Genomic DNA, 26,913 nt, shown 5'->3' on the forward strand with positions numbered 1-26,913 from the left:
TAGAGTCCTATGATTTATAAAAGTAATTATTCTACCATTTGATCACGATGTTTATGTTGCAAAACATAATGTGCAGGTTGTCAAATATTTACAAATATTATTGGACAAAAAAATTGAAATTTAGATGACTAGATTACATTTTATCAAACTTTGTACTCCAATACTCCAATTTTTTTTGTACTCCATAGAACTTAACTCTATATATATTTATATATATTAATTTTAAAAATTGTTTATTATACTTTGTAAGATGATGAAAAAAATTTACGATGAAATATATATATGTGGTATGATTTTTCGACATGTGTCTATATACACACGATAACAATTTTTTAATTAGATAATATATTTTTATCAGTTTTAATCTTATTTAATAATGATAGTCCGTTATATATATATATATATATATATATATATATATATATATATATATATATATATTAATTCTGCAACCTAAATAAAAATTAACCATTTTATTTGTAAGAAATGTACCATTGATTTAAGGGTATTTGGCAAAAATACCAATCTTAAAATATTTTTGTAAATGTATTATTTTCTGAAAAAATTTGTAAATATATTATTCAACTAAATGCAATCGATTTTCATGTTTTTGATGTTATCTTATGCAAACAAGATTTTAAAGGCAAACCAAGAAATTGTTGAAATGATCTTTAAGGAAGGAAGACAGGTTGGGCTCGAGAAGAGGAAAACCGCATTCACAGACTGAAAAAATTGGTCGTGGTTTATTTTTGCCATCTCCAATACTGCCCAACTCAGTGAAGGATCGTTATTCAAGTAAGTCGCGAAAAGACCAGAATCTACCGGATGAAACCAGGATTCAGACCTGGAGAGAGACAAAGAAAGAGATGGAGAAGGAAAATAAAGACACGGGGAGAAAGAAGTCTGGTTGGTCATTATTAGTTGATTTTATGATTTGTTTTTAATTGATTTTTTGGTTGTTTTAGTTAATTATGGGTTGATTTTGGTATTAGTATTGACCCCGTAAGGATATATATATTTTCGAGTTTTGTAACCAATTACAATTTAAAAGGAAATTCTCAATGATACACTCGTGATTTTGACTTTTCTAGATGATACGCAAATAATTCTCGCTTTCAATTGACGCACTTGGACTATAGTACCATTTATACCATACCCTTGCCGTCAAATTCTGTCAAACAAACGTTTACAATTTCTATATTAATTCTAAAATAAAATAATAAAAAAATCTAAAGACATAATAAAAGCTTATTTACACGAGTTAAGAGTCGGGTTAGGTTAAAGGAGAGGGAATATGACTATTTAACATTGAGATTTGAATCCAAAGTGTAGGAAATGGGGGTTGTTTAACATGAGAAGAATAGGATTATTAGAGTTTTTGGTACAGGGGGAAATCATATTCAAAACTTAATTTGGAAGGTGAGGTTATATATACACACACATGCTTGTGTGTTGATTTTTTTTTGTGATTCAAGGAAACGACAGTGGTTTGCGGTGATTATGTATTGCGGCCGCGAGGAAGAGGAATTAGGTGGTGTTGGATTACTTTGTCGGCGGTGTGGCAATTGGTTTCAATCGGTGAAGGCAGCATTGTGTTGGCAATTGTAGTTGAATTGATGGGTTGTGTTGAATGTTCGATTGTCATAGTAAAGATGGGATAAGTGAGGCAACGAAAGTTGTATGGTTACGTGGTGGTAAGGTGAGTTGTGTTGATATAAAGAGAAGGACGGATAGTAGATGGGTTGTTGCTCAAAATTGTTGTTGGCTTAGTTAATCGGAGATTGCAGCGATTGTAACGTCGTAAACAAGGAAGATGAGGGAGGTGTGAGTGAAAACAAGAAGAAAAAAAAATAATAGGCGGCAAAAACATTTGTTTAATATAGAACTTAACCGGTAAGAGTATGGTATAAAATAGTATAATGATTTAAGTGGACTACCGGAAGCCAAAGTATTTTATGTAATATCATTCAAAATTGTAATTTATAATTTTATATAAAAATTTGAAATTAACTTAATTTTGTTATCTAGACAATAAGAACTGCTTGTAAAACCATCTCAAGTCATAGTTTTATAAATAAAGCAATTTCATCTTCATTTTCACCTTTTCACTTTATATCTTTATTTCATCTTAAACTAGTACTTCATTTTATAAATAAAGCAATTTGTGCTTTATCTTCAAATTCAACTTCATATATAGAGTATGATAGTGCTTAACTTTATATAAAAAGATAGAGTAATGAATGATTGTAGATAGATTACTCTATTTATAAAGTTAAAAAAGAAGAATTATGAAATTTAGAGTGATAGTCAGAAATGCCCTAAGCCCGATAGCCGGCAAAAGCCAAACAAGGAGACTAGGAGAGCATGCTCTGCGAAGTTTGATCCAGTGACAAGTCAAACAAGGAAAATGCTTGATGCACATAATTGTGTACAAAAATATATACATAATGACATGTGGCGGATTTTAATTGGATGGCCCCCTGCATTTACACCAACCACCCCAATTAAAACCCACCAAATCACTTGCCACATCATTATGTACAAATTTTCTGTACACAATTATGTGCACCTAGCACTACTCGTCAAACAAATTAAATAGGGCAGATAGAATACTGTAGTGTGCATATTTGTCTGTGCGCATGTACGTATAATTTTGATCTGATTAGTCGGACTGTTAGACATAGCAACATACTATTTGAATAGTACATTACTGTTTACTGTTTTTCTATAAACTTCGCGAGGATATACGATCTTGCCAGTGTTGCCGATTATAAGAAAAATCAAGGATTTTCTGGAAATGGTACTAATATCTAGCGATCTATTTCTTAATAGTAATATTTAATAAAAAATTGTGTCACGATGATCCAACTGAAATTATCAATCCATGCAGGATTAAAAAACATTTACCGCATCATTGATGTTTCTAAACAGGCTTTCAATTAACCGAAGAACTCATATTCTTGAACTATACGCGAACTGATTTCAACTAGTCCTACTAACCGAATCCCTGCAATATCAGCTATCTAAATACTGATTTGAATGAATCAAATTGCAAACCATAATGTGTGGTAACAGACGGATGAAATGAGGGCAGAAGCAACAAACAGTAATATTGTATCCTACTGTTTATTCATAATGCAGATCTTATTAAAGTGCAACAGCCAAACCAGTATTATTACTAGTACTTGTTCCCTCTGGAAACCAAGTAGGACATTCCTGCTAGTAGAAATAGGAAAGGAAAGAGTGACACGCACTCTTAGCTAGTTTCTTGTTGGGCTGTCACTTTTCGTCAGGTAAAACTGCTTAGCTTGCTCACATGATATTATCAACATTAGGACCCTAAGCTAAAATAAGCACATCACAGATCGAAAATTGAAGCCACATTATAACAATTTGTAAATATTTTTCTATACATAGTTCACCACAGTTGCACACCCGTCTTGTCTTTGACAAGGCTCGAACCTTATAAACGTTAAAGATAATTTCTGGTGCATTTATTAGATCATGGTCGATTACTGTAGTAGTATAGTAGTACTAGTGTTTTCACTTCCGGAGTTGATTTCACAATAATTTGTGAATTTATGACTTACGGGGTATATAATGCTGATTATAAGTTAAGCAGTAGAAAATTTCTGACGCGTTATCGACATTGACCACCGTCAAGAGTAAGGCGCTGAGCAAACGAAAGGAATTAATTGGAGGTCTAACTGTATTTCCATGCTTGATCTACTGTTATTTTACACTATATAAGCATGTCTCTGCATGCAGAGGAAGTACAACTCTAAAGTTTATTATATCTGTAATCACTGAGAAATATTAACGAAGGCCCTCTAGCTCTATCAGTGCAGTTTGATCTGGTAACATTTCAACAAATATTAATCATGTTTACAAAATGGGAAGACTTGGGTTCCCTGAAGGTATTGAAGAAACTATAATCTGCCAACATATATAGAAATGCAAATGTTCATAATTATTGTCAGTTTATTATATTTTGATCATCATTTGTTTCTAAGAGTCAAATTGTTTGTTTGGCTTACAATTGAATTATGCAGTATCTGGTGTATGCACCTTTCGTCGTAAGAGGTCTAGTTTCGAGTTTGGGAGACGATAGCATGGACTGGTGCATCCATGTTGTCATCCTATGTGCTCTAAGGGCTACCTTGTATTCGTGCTGGACCTCGTACTGTAATATGTATTTCCTTAACAGAAACCGCCGCATCATTCAACAAGGTGTCGACTTCAAGCAGATCGACAAAGAATGGCACTGGTACGCACATTTGTAATACTTATGTTCATAGTAGTAGTAGAATGCCATAAATTTTGTGCTGAAAATTAAATTATTCTTGATTTTCAGGGATAACTTCATAATTCTTCAAGGTATGATCGCCTCTTTAGGGCTGTACATGTTCCCGCTGCTAACAGAGGTTATTCCAGTGTGGGAACCTAAAGGCCTCATTGCTATTATGATACTTCACATAATAGTTTCAGAACCTCTCTACTACTGGGCGCATAGATGGTTCCATGGTCACTACCTTTTCAGCAGATTTCATTCATTCCACCATTCTTCCGCGGTACCCCAACCATTTACTGGTAATTTCAACTAATTGATTCTGTTCTTGCTAATTTACAATGTATAATATCTGGAATTTTCCATGATTTGATAATGGGGGTGTTTGGCCGGGCTTAAAAGCCCGGCTTCTGGGTTTATAAGTTAGAAGCATTTATTCGTACCATTTGTGTAAAAAGTCAAGAAGTACTTATAAGAAGTTGAGAATGCTAACTTTTGTTTCAGGGCTTCTACTTATTTCTCAAACATTTTAATCATTTGCAAGTCTTAACTTGCTTTTATCTTCTACTTCACTTCTTCATTTACTTTAAGTAAAAAGCACTTATTTAAGCTCACCCAAATGGCCCTGATATCTTGTTGCAGCTGCAAGTGCAACCTGGTTGGAACAACTTCTACTGACTGCAGTTATGGGGATCCCCATTCTCGGGTCGAGTTTGATTGGTTATGGATCAATTAGCATGATATATGTTTATGTACTCAGCTTTGATTTCTTGAGATGTCTGGGACACTGCAATGTTGAAGTCATTCCTCACCAGATCTTCGACATTTTTCCGGTCTTTAAATATCTTCTCTACACTCCAACGTAAGTAACCTAAGTTGCCATACCTCTTTGTCTCTATGTCATTTGTGTTATTGTGTACGTGTTGATCATTTAAGGATAGTTTGATATACATGAACCGAAAAAATAAATATGCATGTGAGTGTGGGAACTGAATAGTGATTATTGGACCACATCAGGATGATTGATGAATGTTCCATTGGTTTTAATTATGTGAATTTCGCTGCCTGTTGGCTACATCTACTTCACTGTTTTTGGATGGTTGAATTTACCCCACAATATTAACTTCAAATCACTGATCAAGTGAACACAGCGTAAGTGTTCAGAGTTCATTCCATCCTTAGCTCAAACCAGTGGCAACAAGCTCAAATGTACATTTTTATTACTGGAACTATTGGCCTCATACATCCTCCTGTTTACCATATACACCCTGTTTCGGAATTTAGAAGCATCACAAAGGCAGAAAGAAAAAAGATAATTTTATTTGCATTTAGCTAGATTGCCAAGTACTTGTTTTGTAAGATTATGAGCTAATTTGGTGCATTCTTGGTTGGTGTGACTAACGCAGATATCACAGCTTACACCATACAGAAATGGATAGCAATTATTGCCTCTTTATGCCTCTATATGATGCACTGGGCAATACCTTAAATAACAAAGCCTGGGAACTCCATAGGACAATTAGCATAAATTCAGGTACATAAAATACATCATATTACATGATGAAACTCACATCGTTTCAGATATATATAAGCGAAGAAAAATGCTGCAGCAGATATAATTGAAGAGAAAATTTGAAAAGATTGTAATTTTAAACTTTCACACGCAGGCAAAAATAAATGTGTACCAAATTTTGTGTTCCTCGCTCATGTTGTGGACATAACATCTTCCACACATGTACAATTCATCTTGCGGTCCGTGGCCTCCATGCCTTATACCACCAGAATCTTCATGTTGCCCTTGTGGCCAGTGGCCTTTGTTATAATGCTACTGATGTGGGCAAAATCTAAGGTTTTCTTGATCTCATTTTACAATCTCAGAGGCAAGTTGCACCAGACATGGGCTGTTCCTCGGTTTGGCTTTCAGGTTTGGTTATATGTTTAATCATGATGACTAAACTAATACTATTTACTGCTATAATAATATACATATTGTGGTACTAAGATATGCTGGTGTGTTTTTTTGTTCAGTATTTCTTGCCATTTGCCAAAAGAGGCATCAATAAGCAAATAGAGAATGCGATTCTCAGGGCTGATCGACTGGGTGTTAAAGTAATTAGCCTTGCTGCTTTGAATAAGGTTTCCTTCTTTCCCTAGTATGCACATAGAACTTTATTATGTAACTTACTAGGGTCTTAAACAATAAAAGGAATGTCAAGGAAAAAAACCTTAAGCAGCCTAATAGAACTGACGATTCATTTATGGTAAAAATAAAAAAGAAACTACATAACCAGAAAAGATAGTAAGATAATATTATCAGAGGAACCTTTTTTCTTAAGTAGGATGAACAGTTTTAATTTGGCTAAACTTATCCATTATATGCAGAATGAAGCTCTAAATGGTGGTGGTTTGCTCTTTGTGAACAAGCACCCCAATCTCAAAGTTAGAGTGGTTCATGGGAATACATTGACTGCTGCAGTGACTCTTAATGAGATCAACGAGGATGTAACAGAAGTATTCTTGACTGGAGCGACTTCTAAGCTTGGAAGAGCCATTGCTCTTTACCTATGTAGACGAAGAATAAGAGTTCTTGTAAGTAAAACCATAGATTTTAAAATATCATAGTTCCATTTCAAATTTTATTATTAGATTAAAACATCCAACAATATTTATGCTGTATTCTCATAGTAGACTCAGTATATTCTAAATTAAATTTACATCTGCAGATGCTAACCTCATCAGCTGATAGATTTCAAAAGATACAAAAAGAAGCCCCTGCAGATTGTCAGAAGTACTTGGTCCTGGTGACCAAGTACCAAGCGGCAAAACACTGCAAGGTATATATATTTTCTTTGTTTAGGCCTAATAGTAATATCAATAACGCAAAGTATCTAATGATCAATGATGTGCGCATTAGACATGGATTGTTGGAAAGTGGATCACTGCAAAAGAACAAAACTGGGCACCCCCGGGGACACATTTTCATCAGTTCGTAGTGCCCCCAATATTCACATTCCGAAAAGACTGCACATATGGTGATCTTGCAGCCATGAGACTACCTGAAGATGTCGAAGGCCTTGGATGTTGTGAGGTAACTAAAACATAGAATTTCTACCCTTATATCAGATATGGTAAAATCATTTCTGACTCTCATATTTCTTTTGATGGATATTTATTGTACAGTATACAATGGAAAGAGGAGTAGTCCATGCTTGCCATGCAGGTGGTGCAGTTCACTACTTAGAAGGCTGGACTCACCATGAAGTAGGAGCTCTGGATGTCGATAGAATTGACATAGTTTGGGAAGCTGCACTGAAGCATGGGTTCAGGCCAGTTTCAAACAAAAACAACATTTCCCCCAAGCAGAAATCAAATGTGAATATTAATGATATATGAAAATACACGCACAGATCATGATGATTGTTTTCTTTTGATTTCTGTGTGGATGTTGTACAAGTGAATCTACTTGATGAGCTTAGGTAGAGTTCACTTTCTGTAATTTGTTGGATTTGATTGTATAAATACCCATTGTTGAATCTGATTTTATATAGAGATGGCCAAGTCTTCCAAGTAGAGTATAATTTTATAGACGGTTTCATTCTTGTCATATTTCTATTTTTGGTGGTCAAATTGACTAACTTTTGGTCAAAGATTATAAGTCATTCTTTTATTATTTTAAAAAACTGAAAATTACATCTTAAAATAGATTAAAAGTTATTTCCGATGACATATTTTTTTTATTTTTTCAATTGATAAAATATTACGCCCTCCGTCCCATTTTAACTGTTTTTGACTTTTTTACACGTATTTTAAGATATTAAAAAAATCACATCTAAATATAATTATTCTTTATAAAATTTATATCAAATAAAAGTTTAGAATCTAAACTTTTATTTGATATAAAAATTGAATTTTTTTATTAAGCGTAGACATTGTCTTTTTACACCTCAATATACGTGTTAAAAAGTCAAAAATCAGTTAAAATGGGATAGAGGCAGTAATAAATTTCAGTCAAACTTTGGTCAATTTGACCGGCACAAAATCAAATGTTACAACTAAAATGAGACGGAGGGAGTATTTTTTTTTTTAATAAAAATAAATTAATAAATTTTATCAATATATATCTGATAATGCAGTAAGTAGGACAGAAGAATTATTTACACAATATTTTTAATAAAATGCTAAAATTAATACACAAATATTACATATACAAACATACTGAATCAAAGCATGATAGCTATGACAGTCGTTGCTGCTGCTACCAAATCAAAACCCATCAATCCTTCGCATCTTACCACCATTGTTATTCACATACAAAATGCTCAATCTTACCACACTCACAAATCATCACCCAAACATTCTAAACCTCACAAGCCGCCTCGCAAGCCTATACAGTTCCTCACCGAAATCAAACAAATTCAAGACCCAGATGAAGCTTTATCACTCTTTCATCAATATCATCACTTGGGCTTCAAACATCACTATCCTTCTTACTCCTCCCTCATTTACAAGCTCGCCAAAGCTCGAAACTTTGACGCAGTCGATACCCTTCTTGGGTATGCCAATACCTATAATGTTCGATGTGGAGAAGCCCTTTTTATTGGGCTTATTAAGCATTTAGGGAAAGCTAAGATGATTGATGAGGCCATTCATGTGTTTAACAATATCAAGGCTTTTAATTGTGTTCCAACCGTGCAGTCGTTTAATACGATGTTGAATGTGCTTGTTGACAATGACAGGATTGATGATGCGGATTTGATGTTTGGGAATGCCAGGAAAATGGGGTTTAGGTTGAATTCGGTTTCGTTTAATGTTATGATCAAGATGTGGTTGCGAAAGGGGGAGTGGGACGCTGCTCGACTAGTGTTTGATGAAATGCTTGAGAGACAAGTGGAACCGAGTGTCGTGACTTATAATTGTCAGATTGGGTTTTTGTGCAGAAGGGGTGAGTTGGATAAGGCCAAGGGTTTGTTTGATGATATGAATAGGAGGGGTCAACGTGCGAATGCGGTTACTTATGGGTTGTTGATGGAAGGTTTGTGTTGTTTAGGGAAGTTTAAAGAAGCGAAGAAGTTGATGTTTGATATGGAGTACCAAGGGTGTAAGCCTCGGCTTCTCAATTATGGTGTTTTAATGACTGATGTAGTGAGGAACGGAAAGTGGGATGAAGCTAAAACTATCCTTGTTGAGATGAAGAGAAGGCGAATTAAGCCGGATGCTGTCATCTACAACATTTTGATTAACTACTTGTGCAAGGAAGGAAGGACTATGGATGCCTATAAATTTTTAGTTGAAATGCAGGTTGAGGGTTGTGAGCCAAATGCTGCTACATACAGGATGATGGTGGATGGTTTTTGTAGCGTCGATGACTTTGAAGGAGGTTTGAAGGTTTTAAATGCCATGTTGACGACTAATCATTGTCCGCGTGTGGAAACATTTTGCTGTTTGATCGTAGGACTAAGCAGAGGTGGAAAGATCGATGATGCTTGTTACATTTTGGAGGAGATGTATAAGAGGAAGTTGAGAGTTAATTTGAAATTATGGGAATCCATACTTCCAGCTGTTAGCAGAAAGGGTGAAGCTGCAATTGAGCTTGTTAATGAACTCATTTTTGCCGGATAATGTCTCTCTATTTTAAGGTTAATTAATACAATTACAGGAAAACTTCAATTATTTAAATTTGTTTGAAAGGAGAAAAAAAAAAGGGAACGGAACCAATCGCGACAATGCAAATTTACCAGAGTTCGTCCAAGTTCGTCCAAAAGTAACATCTGTTAAGAGGGCGATTCTCAGTGATCTGGACAAGAGGTACGCGATACAAATGTTGGACCAGGCTCACTGGTTACTGAGCTTTAAAATGGCTACAATGGCGCTAACAGTTCGGAATTTTAAGTATTTTGTGAGCTCTCCTTTGATTAGAAAGAATGGATGTGAAGCAGCGGGGCTGAATACGTATTATCTTTTGTCTGAAACAAAACTAGCTGAAATTGCACTTAACTGGTAAGAAAAATACCCCCAGTATTGAACTCCTTGATATGGAAAATCAATAGTAGCAGAAATTGGAATTGACACTAATCAGTTACCTATTAAGATTTATCAAAAAAAAAAATTATAAATTAGAGATTTTTAATTAATTCAAAGTAAATTAATCGAAATTTTCAGAAAGAGAAAATTACGTTATTATCCGTCAACAGAAAAGAAATATAAGCATCAAAATTATAGAGTACTTAGTTACGAGTTTTGTGTTTTTTGGATTAGATGTTAGAGACCACCACGTGTCGGTCATTCGTGCCAGTTGTGTTATCTGTGTGACAGGTGTTGCATTTCCCCCCTGAAGATTACACCTGTTCTTAGAGCAACTTTTTTCATATATTTATTCCCGAAATTTTTTACAGCATTCTTCTGATATTTATCATCCCCAAAAATTTCCGCAACACTCTTCCGAGAGATTTGTACAAAGCAATAACGAATTTATCGATTGTCGATGAAGAGAGTGTCACCTTCTTCCATCTCCGGACTTCTAAACAAAATAAAAATGAAAAAGAAGTCGGGAGAAAAGCTAAAAAATACTCTCAAGAATGTCTTGAGGTATCTCAGCTCGGACTCTCATATGTACTCTCCCATGCTTTCAGACAAACCTTCTTCTGTTAGTTCATCTCAGCTTCAAGTTAACAAAGGTAGAATACTTTCTTTCTTCTCCTTGTTTCTCACATGTTGATTGTTAATCCAAAAAAAAAAAAATTGCTCTTGGACTTATATATGTGTTTGTATGCAGGAGGGATGGCAATGAAAAGAACAAAAAGAGCCAAGAACAAAAACAAGTTTGTACATAAGTTGGTAGATTATTTGAAGTCGGATTGTTACTTGTATGCACCGTTGGTTGATTACTCGTCATCTATGCAAGGTGAATAATGTTATTCTTCCTGTCGAAAGTGTTCATCATTCGTGTTTAGTGAATATTGAAAATTTATTGTTGGAATTATGTTAGTAACTAGAGCATGAGAGTTCGAGTTTTTCCTGAAGGGTCGATTTGAGGACTAGAATATTGAATTTTGTTCAAATTCTTCTACTTTAATCAACATATCCGGTTTGAGCATGTTAACAAGTTAGTTGAGTTGCTCAGAATTTTAAGTTGGTTTATTAGGCATTTCCAGTTATTAAGGTCAACTACAAGCATATCCAGTTAAAGCATGTTAACATTGTATGAAAAAATATATCATCATCTTCGAGTTTTGAGCTCAGCAAAAATTTGAGACTCGTATCAACTTGGTTTCATTATTAATCCTAAATGTTTGTTTGAGCTTGAGATCTTAACCCAAGTTGAGTGGAGCTATTTTATAAAGTCAAGCTGGCTCACTTATCCTTTTTAGAAGTACCTTCATAGTTTACGTATGATTTGTAATGTGTTCTTGATATGAAGTGTTCCTGTAGCCAGGGGCGGACGCAGAAGTTTATTCATGGGGTCAAAATAGATTATTCAATTCATACTTCATCGAAATAGAGATAGTTCTAATACATTAAAATTGAGACTATCAGCTCTTTTAAGACATGAAAATCATCTATGATACCTGATACAGATGTAGAGATAATAATGTGAAACTACGGGAGAGCAGTTGAGTAGTTCTGCGATTATCTTTGTTGGATATGCACCGACCAGGCAGAGGTAGACAGTGAACTCAGAAAACGGAGATGCAGGGTAACGACTAACAAAAACTTGTCTACTGAGTGGAGTTCTGCTTTAGTACTATTTAGTATTTTACATAGTATTATTTTGGTATTTTGCTTGCTTTTTGATTAGGGATGTTAGGAAACTAAACAAAGTTTAATAATAGAAGTCCAATTGAGCTGATGGTTATATTAATGTAAGGGGCATATCCTATTTGGGCCAACTGGTTAAGGTATTTCTGCCAAATGATCCAGAGTCACCTAATTACATTTATAGACATATATACCGAGGCTCTGCTTGAAGTCTGGGGGTGGCCCTGTCCCCTGCCAGCCATGCTGTGCGTCCGCTCCTGCCTGTAGCTAATTGAGTTCTTTAGTATTCACTTTGAATGTAATATGAACATGATCAATATAGCTGTAGATTTAATATTATCGTGAGAATAGGATAACTTGATCTATAAGTATCCCCTCCCCTCTCTGTTTTCTTGTCATTATTGTACTTCTTAACAAAGAGACAATGGCAGCTGCTCCAGAAAGTAACGGAGCTACTAAAATCAGTCGACCTTCTAAGCGAGCAGCAAAGCGACCCAATGGGAAAAAATCCTCTCCGAGGAGTACTCTGGTAAAAAATACTCTAGCATTTCGACGGGAGGAGAAGTGCCTGATTAACTCAGTTGGTCGCTCTCCATCGTCCTCAGGTTTCTCTTCTTTAACCAGCCCACTTGCTTTTTTCCTCAATTATCATGTTTTCGAACTATGTTTCACAGTTTGATCTTGTTGTATGACTGTTTGTAAATTTTCTTTCTTTATCTTGCTCCGCGGGCTATGACATATACTTGATTTGTTTCAAATCGATGGTTGTATTTCTTGATACACAGTGGATAATGATTTTGTTTATTTTTATATGAGAAACTTACTCTGCTGGAGATCATACTGCTGGATGCATGAAATAAGGCGTATAGCAGAACTTACAATTGCTCTCAAGTTTGAACAAAATCTGCAAGTTCTGATAATGAAATGGATATACCATGGTGTTTTGTGTTGCAGGGGGGCTGTCTAAAGGATTTAGAATACCTAAAACGACGACTATTTGGACTGGGGAGGAGGTTTTGAAGATTATCAAAGATGGGGCATAAATTATAAGATGTCACGATGGTCTCATACTATCTCCATTTACTGGATTGGTCGTCCAAACTTGACAATGGAGGAAGGCCGTGCTGATCAATATGAGTTGTATATGAGTTGTACAATTTGGTGTTCATGTTCGTAAATTGTCTGTTGTGATCCTCTGAGACTCTTACGATATGATATTTGTAATAATAGAACTTTGCTAAGTAGGCTTGAATCTGTTGTGATCTTTGAGTTCTGTACCATTTGGTGGTGGTCATTTGTAATGATAAAACTTGCGAAGTAGGCTTGAATCTGTTGTAATCTTTAAGCTCTGTATCATTTGCTAATGGGCATTTGTAATAGTAAAACTTCGTAATACTCTCTATGTCCCATTATGTCGGTCTTGTTGAAAGTTGATTGTTTCCTATTTTCATATATATATTTTAGTAGGTGAATTCAAAATTTTTCCAGTTTATATTTTTCATGCAATACAAATAATAGTTTAGTTTGATTTTATTAGGAATCATTATGTAAAAATATTCATCTCAATGAAAGATTGGTTTTTGTGTGTCTCTCAAAAAAGCAGTAAAATGAAAAAATAATCAGGAAACGTAAAGAATATTTTATTTGTTTTAGTATGAAATTTAGACTTAAAATTTTATAATAAAAGCAACATCGTAATTTTCAATGCAATTAATATGCTAAAATATTTTGGCTCAATACATACCGTATCCTTCTTTCCTTTGCATAGTAGAAGAACTGATGCTACCCATCAGCACCCAAATGAGCAGTTTCGAACCGGTCATCACCCAAATGAGCGGTTCCGAACCGCTCGTTCGGAATCGAACCGTCAACTACGTTGAAATTCGATCAATGAGCGAATTTGAGCTGATTCGGCCCGAACCACTAAAAACAATGAAACGAATACGGGTCGCTAAGTTGAAAACCGGAACCGGTCCGTGAATCCAACAAATTGAGCGTGTTCGTGAATCAACGAATTATTCGTGAACTATTCGGCCCGCGAATCAACTCACTCCTGTTCTGTGCACCGCAATAGCTAGCTGCTCTCCCCACTTACTGATCTCTGGCCTCTGCTCAGTGTTTTTGCAGCAACAACGGCTAGCTGGCTACTATAAATACCTCCATGGCTCCTTCCCGTCCTCACCTCATATTCATCTTCATCACTCGTTCTCTCATCTCAAGTCTCAGTTCTCTCACTGGCATTTCGTGAAACACTTGCTTTGCACTCAAAATTATATATTTTAATTCAGTTTTTATTTATTTTTTAGTTAATTTTATTTGTATTTGAAATAAAGTGACAATGAAAGAAGGCAGAGGTACCATTTCATCTCAAGAATCGACACGAGCAAGCCTAGAGTCCCCGAAGAAGGCATTGATTTTTTTAATTGTAATAAATTTATTTTAATTTTATTGTTAATTAATTAAATATTTATATATTAATGTATAATTAATTAAATAAACTTTTTTATAGGTGGTGGCAATGGTTTGTTCCGTTTTTTAGGGAGAAGTCCTCTCATATTATTTGTAAAATATCTTTTTAATTAACAAAATTTATAAGAGCCTAGGAGGTACCATCCTCATTATTTTAAAAATAAAAAAAATTGATTAAACTAAACTGAAATGCAAAATTATTAAAATTAAATTTAAAAAAAACCGCCCCAAACCCACAAATCGGTCATGGGTCATGGGATCCGTCGGCTGAGGATCTACCGAGGACCGGACCGCCTAAGCAAACGGGGCGATCACTAGTCAAGCTCCCATTGGTCGATTTGCTGCCAACTCGGCTGGCCCGACTCAGGCCGCCCGAGTGGCCAGCACTACTACCCATGGTAGATATTTTTTTTCTCCCTCGCAGATATCTACATAGCTTCAATAGTTAGGCAACACCATACTACTTCAATATAACTGCTTATCATTACAAATAAACTAAAGATCATAAATATTCAACAATTGCCCTGAGGGGGGCTTCGTGTTAATGTATTCTATAATTACAGATGGTAGCAGTTAGAAAGATCAGACCACAAAAGGATTCTTCGAGGACGATCCAAGAAACGGGCTTGCCATGCAGGTTCATCATTCTCATGAACAAATCCACTTTTAATGTACAAATTTTTTGCTGCCTCGTTGTCAAAAGCAACATGAACATATAAATCAGTTATTCCTGCAAAGATACAGAAATTTTACACCACAGCAAGGCTTATTAAATCATTTGACAGGTGCTCTATTTATATGTTCGAATAAGCAGTTAACACATTTCCTATCAAAAGAAATTAATCCTGTTATTCTTGTACATTCTCTACATTTTAGATTCAAATCAGATGCAAACTATACTTGGTATTAGTATATTATTTATGCTAATTATTAATAACCCACCAAGTTACATTTCCAAATCTGAAAAGATAAATGTGAGTGTGCATCAGATACTGAGAAGTGCAGAGACTTAAGCAACTGGCGCATTACACTAGAGGATAAGGAGAAGTAAAGAGTGCATATACAAAATTACCCCAATGTCCGGCCACCCTCTTTGACTCGGCAACAAGTGCGTAGCCCAGCCCATTCCGGTACAATTCCTCGGCAACACATACATTACTTATATAGGCCCTAGCAAAATCAGCTTTAAGTCCCTGCAACAAGTAAAGATCATGATCCAAAAGTTGGGGCCTTAATTCTCATGAAATATTAAAAGCATTGTTGTTGTGACGCCATTACGCCAAGCTGTTGGTAAGGTACCAACAAGGCATCTGTATGGCGCTACATTAACTGTGAATTATACCTCCAATATATATATATATATAACCATCTATAAATGTACGATCACGTATGTATAGATTATATTGTTTAGTAATAGTGTAATACACATTGGAGTAATCTGCACATATATGACTACTATTTAAAGATCTTAATACCCTTTAAAAATAATTACTGCTAATACAATTACAACTATAAGATATAGTAATATATTCTATGTTATAACATGCAAGTTCAATCAAAAATTCATATTACATCTAATAATTATAAGAAATATTCATATATTGTTTATTTGCCTTGCATCTCATATTATGTTTATTATTATAATGTATATGATTCATATATTTATTAACTGCATTTGATTAGAATGAGAGAGAACTGGAAAACAGAAACGAAGAGAAGAGACAAAAATAGAAAATAAGAGAACAGCATGAGCAGCGCCTTGGTGACACCATAATAAACATCCCTTCAAGAAAGCAAATATTTTTTTTCCTCAACTTCAACAAACACAATGTCTATAAGAAATTTTATAATTGAATGTACTACGATGATTAAAATTTAAAACCTATTTTCAAGTGAAGGTATATCTCCGTTTATGCTATCAGAATACGCAGAATGATGAAACAACTCAAAAAAGGCTTATACAAGGAAACTCTATAACAAAGTCAACCAGTACCTCCGGCTTCATTCCTGTAATCTCATCTGGAAGCCTAATACACTGGTTTATATCCAGGGACCCAACAACTACTCGATCTTCGCCGCAAAGTGAAATCTACAAAGATCAGAAAAAGGATTGATACTTGCATTATACAATAATATATGTACAAGAACATTATACAACAACAAAAGAAAATATCTACGCACTATAAATCTAAATGATATCATGGCATGTCTGGGATTTTAAAAACTCTTTTGAAATTCTGGATTTGGTATAGATGACATGTTCGGATAACTAAAATAATTTGGATTTGAATTTATTTCAATCCAAAACAATCAAATATAAGCACAAAATTGAAAATTTGTCTTGTCATATGAAATCCATCATTAAAAATGAATGTCATGTTCTCAAACACAAGTTCAAGTGATTTGGCCTTGTAACAGACACTAAAAGGCTAAAAGCTAATGGGCAAGTGACACTAAAACATTTGAAAGACAAACACTTGAGCTGTAAAGGTGGCCTTTTATTGATTTTGACGTCTGGATGGAATGAAGCGCATATGTCTGATATATGTCAGACTCAGACATACAGTACCTTGCATCAGACAAGACAACGGTATATTACCTTACATGTATTGCTTAGATCTTCAGAAATACTTGAGATCTGTGACAACGGAAGTGTAGCATTTATGCATGAAACTCTTTTAAAACCAAGTCTTTTCCCTGCAACTCTTTCCTTCAAGGCTTCATACTCACGTTCAGCCAAGTACTTTTTATGATCCTAATAGAACTTGACAAATAGAATATACCATCAGCGGCAACATAAACAAAACTAAGTTGTTGGTAAACAACAACATTTAACATTAATGTGTTCCTACTTGTATTTTCTCGGGAAAAAGATAAAGAAGCATTAACACTATTCAGAAGAAATAACAAACAAACAAATAAACTGATGAAGTTATTAATCACAAGAGCAATTAGAACTTGCAAGTATATAACATAAGAAAACATATAACAGCATCTGACTGAATTTCGTATTTTTCTAAAATGATATTGGTAAAATTTGCAATTTTGTAGCAATCATGACTCTTGAATAAGAACAAGTAGCACTAGTAGACAAGTGTAAACAAAGTACGGGTTCGACCCGAGTCAAGTATTTAAATTTCTGAAATCGACATATACTACCAAAGAGTAGCTTATTCAGTATAGCTGAGAGCCAATACTGCAATACAGCACTACGACTATCTTACATAGAGCAATTGAAGACATAATTATTTATCCTAAACACCAAAATAGGAGGCGACTCTCTGTCTACACAAACTACTTGCAGAAATGTATGCTGCGATATCGCCGGGCACAAACGTAATTAGACGGTTATTGAAATAACTTGTAGAAAATAAGTAAAAAATAAAAGTAAATAAGAATGAAGCTCACTTGGATGGCAAAGGTGGAGGGTTTGAAGTCGTAGAAGGATCGGACACGGAGAGCAGAGGCCGCCCAGAGCTCACCTTCAGAGATAGCTTCGGAGACCTTTAAGGTGGATTTGTCTAATTTTATTGTTTGAAGCTGAGATGCTCTGATGAGCAAACGCCGTTGACCTGACCGCAGGCGTTGACTTCGGAATAGTGGGTTCTGAGTGGTGGGGAAGAACAAGGTAGGTAGAGGCGATGAATATACGTGGACCGCCATTTCTTTATCCTCTTCTCTCAGATTCTGAGGACTTGTTTTCTGCTGCGTGTTCCGTGTAAATTTGATTTTTTACGCTAATTTCCCGTTTAGTTCCCGGCGATCTATTAATATGTCAAAAAATAAATTTTAGCTAATTTATATATTGAATTTTTATAATATTTGATTAATGATATGGTAAAAATAACAAATAAAAATGATAGTTTTAGAAGATTATTGAGAGATATACTCCATCCGTCCCAAAAAAAAATTGACTCTCTGACTTTTTCACACAATTCAATGTATAATTCAATGTACTCGAAAGAGGTACGGGTGATTATTACTTTTTAATTTTCTTTTTGTTTTGTCTAAAAATATGAATCTTGTACTTTTATACAAAATAAAAAAATTTAAATAATATTATTTATAAGTACTTCTACTGATCAAACTAATTTGAGATACATGCTTTTATCTAAAGATCAAAGTATAAATTAATGGTCCTGTTCGAAAGTTGGAGTTTTTGAGTAACATTAGAGTTTTGAGGTATTTTAGAATTTTGACCAATAAAATCCGTTAATATATTAGAGTTTGGCAGTTAGCATATTTGGTTTTAGAACCAAGAAGCTGTTTTAAGGAGTTTTTTGGGTTAGAGATTTTGGTTCGTGTCAGAAAAAACTAATCAATCAATTATTCACCAAAGAGTTTTACGAGAAACTTATCATTCAACTTATCATTTATATTTTATTATGTTTATTATATTTAGGTTTTTTGATGCACAATAATTGAGAAAAATAAGATATTGATGAAATGAATATAATTTTTGTATTGCGCATATAAAATTAAATAAAATGTTAATATTCATACATAATAATTCATAATATTTCAATATAATATACTTACATATAACATATAATATATATAACTCTATATATATATACATATAATATTTTGTATCGGGTTTTGGGGGATCGGGTTTAAATCGGGTTTCGTGTTTCGGGTCGAGTCTTGGTTCGGAATACCTGAGATCCAGATCCAGATCCAAACATTTTCGGGTCTAAAAATAAGATCCATATCCGGATCCAGATCCAAAAAAATCGGGTTCGGGTAGATGCAATCGGATCGGAACGGGTCAGGTATCCATTGGGTCGGGTAATACTGTCATCCCTAATGACACACTGTACCGGGGCCGTTAAATCTATATTTTAAGGGCTCAGATTTAATTTTTTTTAAGTATCCGCTATATATCCGCGGAAACGGGGGTTCCTTTTACGCGGATCGAGAGTTTGCCCTTCCGCGGATATTATCCGCGAAACCATTAAAAAAAATTTGAATCTGAGCTCTTAAAATATAGATCGCGGTAAAGTGTGTTTGATAACCCCTTTTTGACACACTGGTTGTCGGGGAATAGCACCCTTTATCGTTATCTTTCTTCCCCTTCTTTTCATAGAGTTTTTGGCAAGGGAGTCTCCATTTATCTCCTAGACAACCTTCCGCATTCAACTCCAGATTACACAGCCATCAATGTTTCTCCCAAGGAGAAGCTCCGATTCTACCTCTCCATAACTTTTCTTATCCTATTACTCAAACATAAGACTATAGGAGTATTTATTGATCCTTGGGCCAGATTCCTTACGCACATAAAATTTCAATAACAAGAATTGGAAGACGGAATAGAACTGAAACCCAACATGATCAAAAGAAAAAACCACAGATCCATTACCATAAAATAATCATAAATTTCAAATCTCGAAAATTTGTTACTCTATTCTGCTAACGGTTTTTCTATGGTGCACACACTAAGCACTAAAAACTACTCCCTCTGTTTTTTAATATATGACGTTTGACTTTTTGGCACACACTTTTAAATGCTTTGACCGGGTAGTTAAAAGTATTATTTTAAAAAATTTCTTTTTCTAAATAAAAATATATAATCAAAATTTTAATTTACAAAAAAAATCAATTAAAAATAACATTTTTTACTAGCCGGTCAACCCACCTAAAACTACGTGCCCAAGTCAAAAGTGACATATAAAAAAAACAAGGGAGTATAAATTTGGGAAATTTTGATTGGCTTACACTCTTTAATAATAATGGCCCCCTGAATTTACAACAACCACACCAATCAAATCTCTCCAATTTTATACTGTAAGTTTTAGTGCTTAGCATGTGCCAATGGACGCTAGCCAAACCCTTCTACTAATACACTAATTTATGATTTGCTGTAATAAATGTACATCGATGAGGATAATAAATGTACATCGATGAGGATGCCATTTCTTTCTTCGAAGTCAACCCGAAATTTCTGGCAAAATCTTAACCCCTACTTAATGCTCGTTACATAATTTCATATGAATCAGGAGTATTTAAAACGGAGAACATGATTTTACTATGTCATCAATAAGCATTGCTTGCTGTCTCCTACAGCAGATTTATTGCTCTCTGTACGTGACATTTATTCACATATTAATCTCACACCTTCCCCGCTTGTTTTCTTATAGCATGTTTCTTTCTTCAACCCCTGTTCCTTTTTATTGTGCCCGAAATATTTTGGGAGCTCTAGCATTTCTCGAAAAATAATATGAACCAGATTTCCGTTCACAGTAAAGATGGAAGGTTACTCTCTCCGACACAGCAACCATTTTCTACTGAAGCCTCGCCAAGCTCAGACATGTTCAGTTTGAACAACTTGGTGAGTCCAACTATTCTACTAATCATTATAATTCTCGCAATTATATTCTTTATATCTGGTTTGCTTCACCTCTTAGTTAGATTTCTGCCGAGGCCTTTATATAGAGACCCTGATGATTTTGATGATGCCACGGCCCTTCAAGGCCCATTACAGCAACTATTTCATTTACACGATGCTGGAGTTGATCAGTCGTTTATTGATAATTTGCCGATATTTTGTTATAAATCTGTTATTGGTGTGAAAGATCCGTTTGATTGTGCTGTTTGTTTGTGTGAATTTGAGGGTGAAGATAAGCTGAGGTTGCTGCCTAAATGTAGCCATGCTTTTCATATGGATTGTGTTGATACATGGTTATTGTCCCACTCGACTTGTCCCCTTTGTCGATCTTGTATACTCTCTGATTTTCCGTCATTTAATAATAATAATTATCGTCCCCCGCTGGTTCTTGTGCTGGAATCTGGTAGTGAGACTTCGAGAGAGATTGTGAGTGATAGAGAGGCTAATTTAGATGGTATAAGTGTGAATTCCCAATTTGGATCAGGCCGGATTGAGATCTCTCGTAAGTCTTGCGAAATTGATGTGAAAGAGGATGAGAATGATCAAGAAAAGAGGAAATGTGGAGAGGAAAAAATTGTGACAGTTAAGCTAGGGAAATTTAAGAATGTCGATGGAAGATGTACAGAAGAAAGTAGTGATGGTAATAATGGTAATGTTGATGCTAGAAGATGTTTTTCGATGGGGTCATTTGAGTATGTAATGGATGAGGATTCGGTATTAAAAGTACCTGTCAGGACCCCGATGAAGAAATTGTCAAGTAAGAAGCCTTCTCTACCTCTGTTTCCTGGCAAAAGGCTAGCACTGTCCGAGTGTGATTGTGAATCTAGACGACATGTCGATGATCTTGAAGCATTTAGAGGCTTTAACAAGAATGCTGGTACTAGCAGCAAGATTATTGCCACCAGTGCTGATACTAGCAATGGGAATAGCCAGAGCCCAGAGGGAGAGTTTTTCGATGTCAAAGGTATGGCTTCGAGGGAAGAAGGACAATTCTGATTCAAGTAGAGGGCAGTCTTCTAGCCGAATTTCTTCCTTCAGGTTTCCATTGCACCAAAATATGGTTGCTGATGACGGAATGAAGGCTAAGAAATATGGACGTGATAGTAGGACTGGTTCTGAAATTGATATTAGGAGTGAAATGAGCTGTGATGAAGAAAATCAAAGCTGCAATAGTTTAGAGTCTCAAGCAACCACACAATCTTTTCCCCGGAGGACTCTGCTTTGGCTTATGGGAAGGCAAAACAAGGTGGTGCACTCATCATTTCCCTCCAATGTTTGATCTAGTTTTTTCATTGATTTTATTACCTCTAGGAGAAAATTAGGTTATGCACTTCATTTTATTAATTTTTTTGGACTATTATAAAATTTTGGGTTGTATTAGTTTATGAAAATTTCAATTTGGATATTGAGCTCGTATGACCAAGAACATAGAAGTGCCCAAGATGTTCATAAAAGGAAATGAAGAAAATATATAAAATATCTATGGAAGCAATCTAAGGTTTAAATGCAGGTTTATAATTTCATTCGATATAGACATTTGAAGTTCGATTTTTTCCATGTGTGACAATGTACATAAAATAACAAGAGTTAATTATACTTTGTAACCCCTGAGTTTGCTCCAAACGCAGTTTAGTACCCGAACTTTAAAACGTGGCAATATGTATCCTAAACTTAATATTTCCGTGCAAGTTGTAACCCCTAGTTACTATTCCGTCCAAATCTACCGTTAAATTTAACTGTTTGAGCGGTAACTGTGTGTATATCAGTTTCAAACAGCTACTTTACCCACTGTGACTCCTCAAAAATTATGTATTATATTTCGAAATTATTTCTGAATATACACAACGATGTAAAAAAATTCAAAATAATTTTAAAAATATGTATCTAGATTTAGAATCTGAAAATTTATTTATTTTTAAATAAAAGATGTAACTTATTTTAAAATTTTAAAATAAGTACATATTTTAAAATTTATTTTATAGTTTTTTTTAAAATACAAATTGCTCTCGATATTAAAATATGCTCTGTGTTAGGTCCCGATAGATGGTTTAATTAAGCTAGAAGGGGGGGTTGAATAGCTTAATCACCAATTAAAAATATTTATGTCGTTTTAAAAAGTTTTCACCCCTTCTTTAGAACTTGTATCGAGAGTATTGGCAGTTACGTGCGGAAGTGTAAGAAAAGAAAAGGAAGATATCACACGAGCGATTTTATCCTGGTTCGCGGTGGCTAACTCAACCCTTGGAGTCCACTCACCCCTAGTCCAGTCCCCGAGCTCCTCCCCGGACTCGAGATTTTCTCTACTATAAAGAACTCCTTTACAGTAGGCGGAGAAGCCTTTACAAATATATATCTTGGAGCGCAACTCTTCGTTACCTCCTCACTATAAATGTAAATTACAAGACTTGTCTCGGAACGTAACTATCCTCGTTACTTCCTCAAAGTCGTTGCACCTCCAGTGGTCTTTGTACTTCTAAACCTTTCGCCGGTCTTGGATCTTAGGTATTAGGTCTTGGGTCTTTCCTCTTCTTCACGGTGCGATGACTATCAACTCCCCGTCAATACGTCAAAGACTTGGGTCTTAGAACGAAGATCACCTCACTTCACTTCACCTCACTGCAAAAGTTAGAACACAATATCCACAAGCAAATATATCCTTGTTTTATAAAAGTTTTGGTTCCGCAAGTTTTAGTCCGATTTTAACCACGTTGAAATTAGTCGATTATAACGTTTTAGTATGGTGGTTAAGTCGTTGGTTCAATTTTAACAAATTATATCGCGCGGAGAAATATAAGTTGTTGATTTTAATAAGATCGAGTGATGAGTGAGTTTTGAAAAGACGGAGTCGAAGTCGAGCAAGATATATCGCACACTCACACTAACGCAATCGAACCAAGTAGCTTGTTCGGATAACACCCCGCGATAGCGAAAAGGCCCAAACGGGGTTTACCACCGAAACAAGTAAAATCACTCACGTCACACACGTTTGGAAAATAAACACGTAATACCACGTATCTTATCTTAATGATATCCCCACCGAGCACAGGGCTGAAAAATGGGTTTCTCACTAAAACAAGAAGGGTATGGGAGTGATGGGAATGGGAGCACAAATATGAGTTAGTGAGCAAATAAAGTTAGTGCACAAATTCCCGATAATAACGAGTGGCCAACTCGAGTATTTTGAAATCAAGAGAGCTTAAGATGAAGAGAAATTTGTTTGAAAAGCCCTTTGAAAATGGTCGGTTAAGACACGAATAATTGAAGCTAAAAGAAACCACTTACTCGATTATTCCACGAAAGTTCGCCGGAGAAATTCGTCGGAGGTTCGATACGACTTTAAGCACACGAACGAATTTGGGCAGCCCTTCGGGAGGTTGAAAAGAGTGGTTTATGAAAATGCTAAGATGAGCGGAGCTTGGTTGGGTGGAACGAAGCTTCGGGGTTTAAAACCTTGTATATATCGGAATATATGAAGAATCGAAGGTTTTAAAGATGAAGTAGAAGAAGTAGGCACTTGAATAAACTTTGGGAGAGTGTTTGTTCTTCAAAATCTCAGCATATATTTGGCTATTAGCTTGGGAAAAATGAATGGGTGGAGGGGTGTATTTATAGGAGAGAATGGGTGGGGTAAATGTAAGAAAAGTAGAAGTAAAAATGCAAATGGTAATTTTGCAAACCTTGGCCACCACTCAACTTTGTCCCCTTGTCCCCCACACCTAAAAAGGTGTTCTTGACCAGCATCTTGGACTAAAAATTCAGGGCATTTAATGCACTAGAAGACAGACACGCTTTACGAGATACCGATAAAAACCGTTACATTAAAAACGCGATATTTCAAACGTGTGAAATAAATTACGGAAAAAATATGATAAATCTTAGAATATTAGAAAATGGCATTCTGGAAATTTTGGTAATTTTTGGTCAACCCTAGCTTGGTCAAACGTTCAGCCAGTGATCGGGCCGGCAGACAGAAAACGCTCCGAAATGAAAGTTCTCGGAAAATTACGAAAATTTAACCATGCACTAAGAATAATATTTAATTGGCTAATCTCAAGTTTCAAGTCATTTTGGCAAGTGGAAGTATTTTATTTGGATTTAAAACGATAAATCAAGTTTTCGGGTTTCAAATAAAATACGATAATTCTTTCGAAATTATCAGAGATGGATTATGGCCAAACTTAAAACTTGAATAAATACTTAAAATATATTCCCATAAAGATAAAATACTTTTGAGGGACGGGAATAATCTTAAGGTATTTAAACCGATATTCTAAGATAAAAGCCGTTTTATGAAAAACCGAAACACTTCGTCTTTTGAAAAATAAAAAGATACTTGACGAAGGTTTTGATACCAAAATACTTAGAAAAATATTGTTCATGATAAATCATGATTTTGATACGTTGAAAGAGCTTTCTAAGTATTGCGAATATTTTTCTCCGAAAAAATACTGAATTTGAGAGACCGGGAGAAAATATTCCAGATGAGGTATAAAACTGATATTAATATTTTTAAAGGCAAATATTAATATGGAGAAAATAAATCCTTCCTAAGATAAAATAAATCTTGAGGAATGAAGGATTTAATAGTATTTGAAAGATTTAAAATAATTTATTCCGAGAGATAGTAAATGATTTAAATATGGAATAAATTACTTTAAATATTAATTTTGTAAATAATGTAACATGAGTACTCTAAAGAATACCAAATCTTGATAGTCCTTTTTCGAGCTTCATGTAATTTTAATGTTGCAGTAGCAAGAAAGAGGTAATCGTATTCTCACGAAACGCCTCTGCACCACTAATGCGTAATCAGAAAAATTTCCTTTAAAAATAAATGTATTTTGATATGAAGGAAAATTTAGAAATTACTTGCAAAAAATAACTTTCCACTTTTAATTAATCAAATAAATTAATGTCCTATTTGGGAGGATTACTAGGTGAATTTAATTTTAATGTTTGTCACAAATACCGAAACAAATATATAAATAATTATATATCGAAGATATCCTTTCAATCTTCCCCTTTTTGGTATTTGTCAAACAAACACAAAATTAAATTTTCTAAGTGTGTGCTTCCCCTATGTGTATGCATGAGTTTTGAAAATTAATTTTCTCACACGAAGCAGAATAAGGGGTAATCCTTCCTGATTTCCTGAAATAGACAAGAAATTTGTTAGAAAGTAATTTTTGCAATTTTAATTTGGGAAGGTCTTAAAATTTTAATTTTGTACGTTATATAATAACGTCTTCTTCCCGTTAATATTCATACGTTTTTCCTCCTCTTTTGGAGTAAAAGCTTAAACTTATATAACGTTCTTCTTCCCCTTTTGGTTGATAAAAACCAAAAAGATTTCTATTTAAAGTTATTTAGGGAAGAGATAGTTTTAAAATAAGTGTGATGGGAGGTTTAATCTTTCGTTCCCATATTAAAGCTTTAACAGATTTTTCTTTCTGAATATATATCCTTAATTCGATTCAAGTCGAGAATTTAAAAACGATTTTCCGAATTTTTCTTCAATTTTATTTGTAAAATCGAAATGAAATTAACGATTTATATATATATATTAGCCAAGTCAGTTTTATACTTTAACTTGTAAAAAGAAATCGAATTTTAATTAATTCGAGAGCAGTATGTAAATCGTTGCTCGTTAATAATATTTTATTCAAGTCGAGATTTAAATCATTCGATCGAGAATTAAATTTTATATTCGGAATATTAATTTTGAGATATTTAATCTATCAAAATTAATTTCGATAAATAAATAAATAGTGTGTGTACTCGTGTTTGCAGAAAAATAAACGAGACAAATGTATCCGAAATATTGTAGGTTTTATATTACATTCAAAATGTTCCTAGTAATCAGTGTGGTTCACTGATTATCTCGGAACAGAAACCCACAACAAGTTTATTTTTGTACGCCAGTAGAAACAAACATTACTGGCCCCACATCAAAACAACCTGAAACAACAGAAAACATTAGTTTTAAAAAGTCAACCGGTTCAAACAACCGGTCCAG

General features: G+C 34.6%; 3 protein-coding genes and 1 pseudogene across 4 annotated transcripts; 3 read left to right on the forward strand and 1 right to left on the reverse strand.

The window, feature by feature from the left end:
- Nucleotides 1-3,725: 3,725 nt before the first annotated feature.
- LOC108216809 (very-long-chain aldehyde decarbonylase CER3) lies at nucleotides 3,726-7,892 on the forward strand. Its single transcript, XM_017389650.2, has 11 exons — nucleotides 3,726-3,917; nucleotides 4,053-4,267; nucleotides 4,355-4,590; nucleotides 4,931-5,150; nucleotides 5,695-5,822; nucleotides 5,956-6,212; nucleotides 6,317-6,424; nucleotides 6,671-6,877; nucleotides 7,012-7,122; nucleotides 7,203-7,376; nucleotides 7,469-7,892. The coding sequence occupies exons 1-11, from the start codon at nucleotides 3,882-3,884 to the stop codon at nucleotides 7,679-7,681; spliced, it is 1,905 nt and encodes a 634-aa protein (XP_017245139.1). The 5' UTR covers nucleotides 3,726-3,881; the 3' UTR covers nucleotides 7,682-7,892.
- Nucleotides 7,893-8,506: 614 nt separating this feature from the next.
- On the forward strand, nucleotides 8,507-13,461 carry LOC108216058 (pentatricopeptide repeat-containing protein At1g07740, mitochondrial). 2 transcript variants are annotated; one of them, XM_017388720.2, is made up of 5 exons: nucleotides 8,507-10,285; nucleotides 10,681-10,962; nucleotides 11,061-11,189; nucleotides 12,475-12,648; nucleotides 12,998-13,460. In XM_017388720.2, the coding sequence occupies exon 1, from the start codon at nucleotides 8,516-8,518 to the stop codon at nucleotides 9,905-9,907; it is 1,392 nt and encodes a 463-aa protein (XP_017244209.1). In that variant the 5' UTR covers nucleotides 8,507-8,515; the 3' UTR covers nucleotides 9,908-10,285; nucleotides 10,681-10,962; nucleotides 11,061-11,189; nucleotides 12,475-12,648; nucleotides 12,998-13,460. The 2 variants fall into 2 exon arrangements, with proteins under 2 accessions (XP_017244209.1, XP_017244208.1); XM_017388719.2 differs by having other exon boundaries at nucleotides 8,507-10,962; nucleotides 12,998-13,461.
- Nucleotides 13,462-14,957: 1,496 nt separating this feature from the next.
- LOC108216427 (GCN5-related N-acetyltransferase 7, chloroplastic) lies at nucleotides 14,958-18,251 on the reverse strand. The gene is made up of 5 exons (XM_017389184.2): nucleotides 17,921-18,251; nucleotides 17,112-17,267; nucleotides 16,506-16,601; nucleotides 15,585-15,705; nucleotides 14,958-15,242 (listed from the first exon to the last, which is right to left on the reverse strand). Exons 1-5 carry the CDS (start codon nucleotides 18,173-18,175, stop codon nucleotides 15,070-15,072), a joined length of 801 nt encoding a protein of 266 aa, XP_017244673.1. The 5' UTR covers nucleotides 18,176-18,251; the 3' UTR covers nucleotides 14,958-15,069.
- Nucleotides 18,252-20,261: 2,010 nt separating this feature from the next.
- LOC108217861 (RING-H2 finger protein ATL13-like) lies at nucleotides 20,262-22,353 on the forward strand (annotated as a pseudogene).
- The last annotated feature ends 4,560 nt before the right edge of the window (nucleotides 22,354-26,913 follow it).

This window comes from Daucus carota, chromosome 4 (assembly GCF_001625215.2).
Source record: "Daucus carota subsp. sativus chromosome 4, DH1 v3.0, whole genome shotgun sequence".
In the NCBI taxonomy this organism is placed as follows: Eukaryota; Viridiplantae; Streptophyta; class Magnoliopsida; order Apiales; family Apiaceae; genus Daucus; species Daucus carota.

Coding starts and splice junctions, on each gene's coding strand:
- LOC108216809 (XM_017389650.2), top strand. CDS start 3,882: ATGTTTACAAAATGGGAAGACTTGGGTTCCCTGAAG. Junction 7,123..7,202: donor AAGCGGCAAAACACTGCAAG/GTATATATATTT, acceptor TGTGCGCATTAG/ACATGGATTGTTGGAAAGTG. Junction 7,377..7,468: donor AAGGCCTTGGATGTTGTGAG/GTAACTAAAACA, acceptor TTTATTGTACAG/TATACAATGGAAAGAGGAGT.
- LOC108216058 (XM_017388719.2), top strand. CDS start 8,516: ATGATAGCTATGACAGTCGTTGCTGCTGCTACCAAATCAAAACCCATC.
- LOC108216427 (XM_017389184.2), bottom strand. CDS start 18,175: ATGGCGGTCCACGTATATTCATCGCCTCTACCTACCTTGTTCTTCCCC. Junction 17,268..17,920: donor CCTCCACCTTTGCCATCCAA/GTGAGCTTCATT, acceptor AAGTTCTATTAG/GATCATAAAAAGTACTTGGC. Junction 16,602..17,111: donor ATCTAAGCAATACATGTAAG/GTAATATACCGT, acceptor TGATCTTTGTAG/ATTTCACTTTGCGGCGAAGA.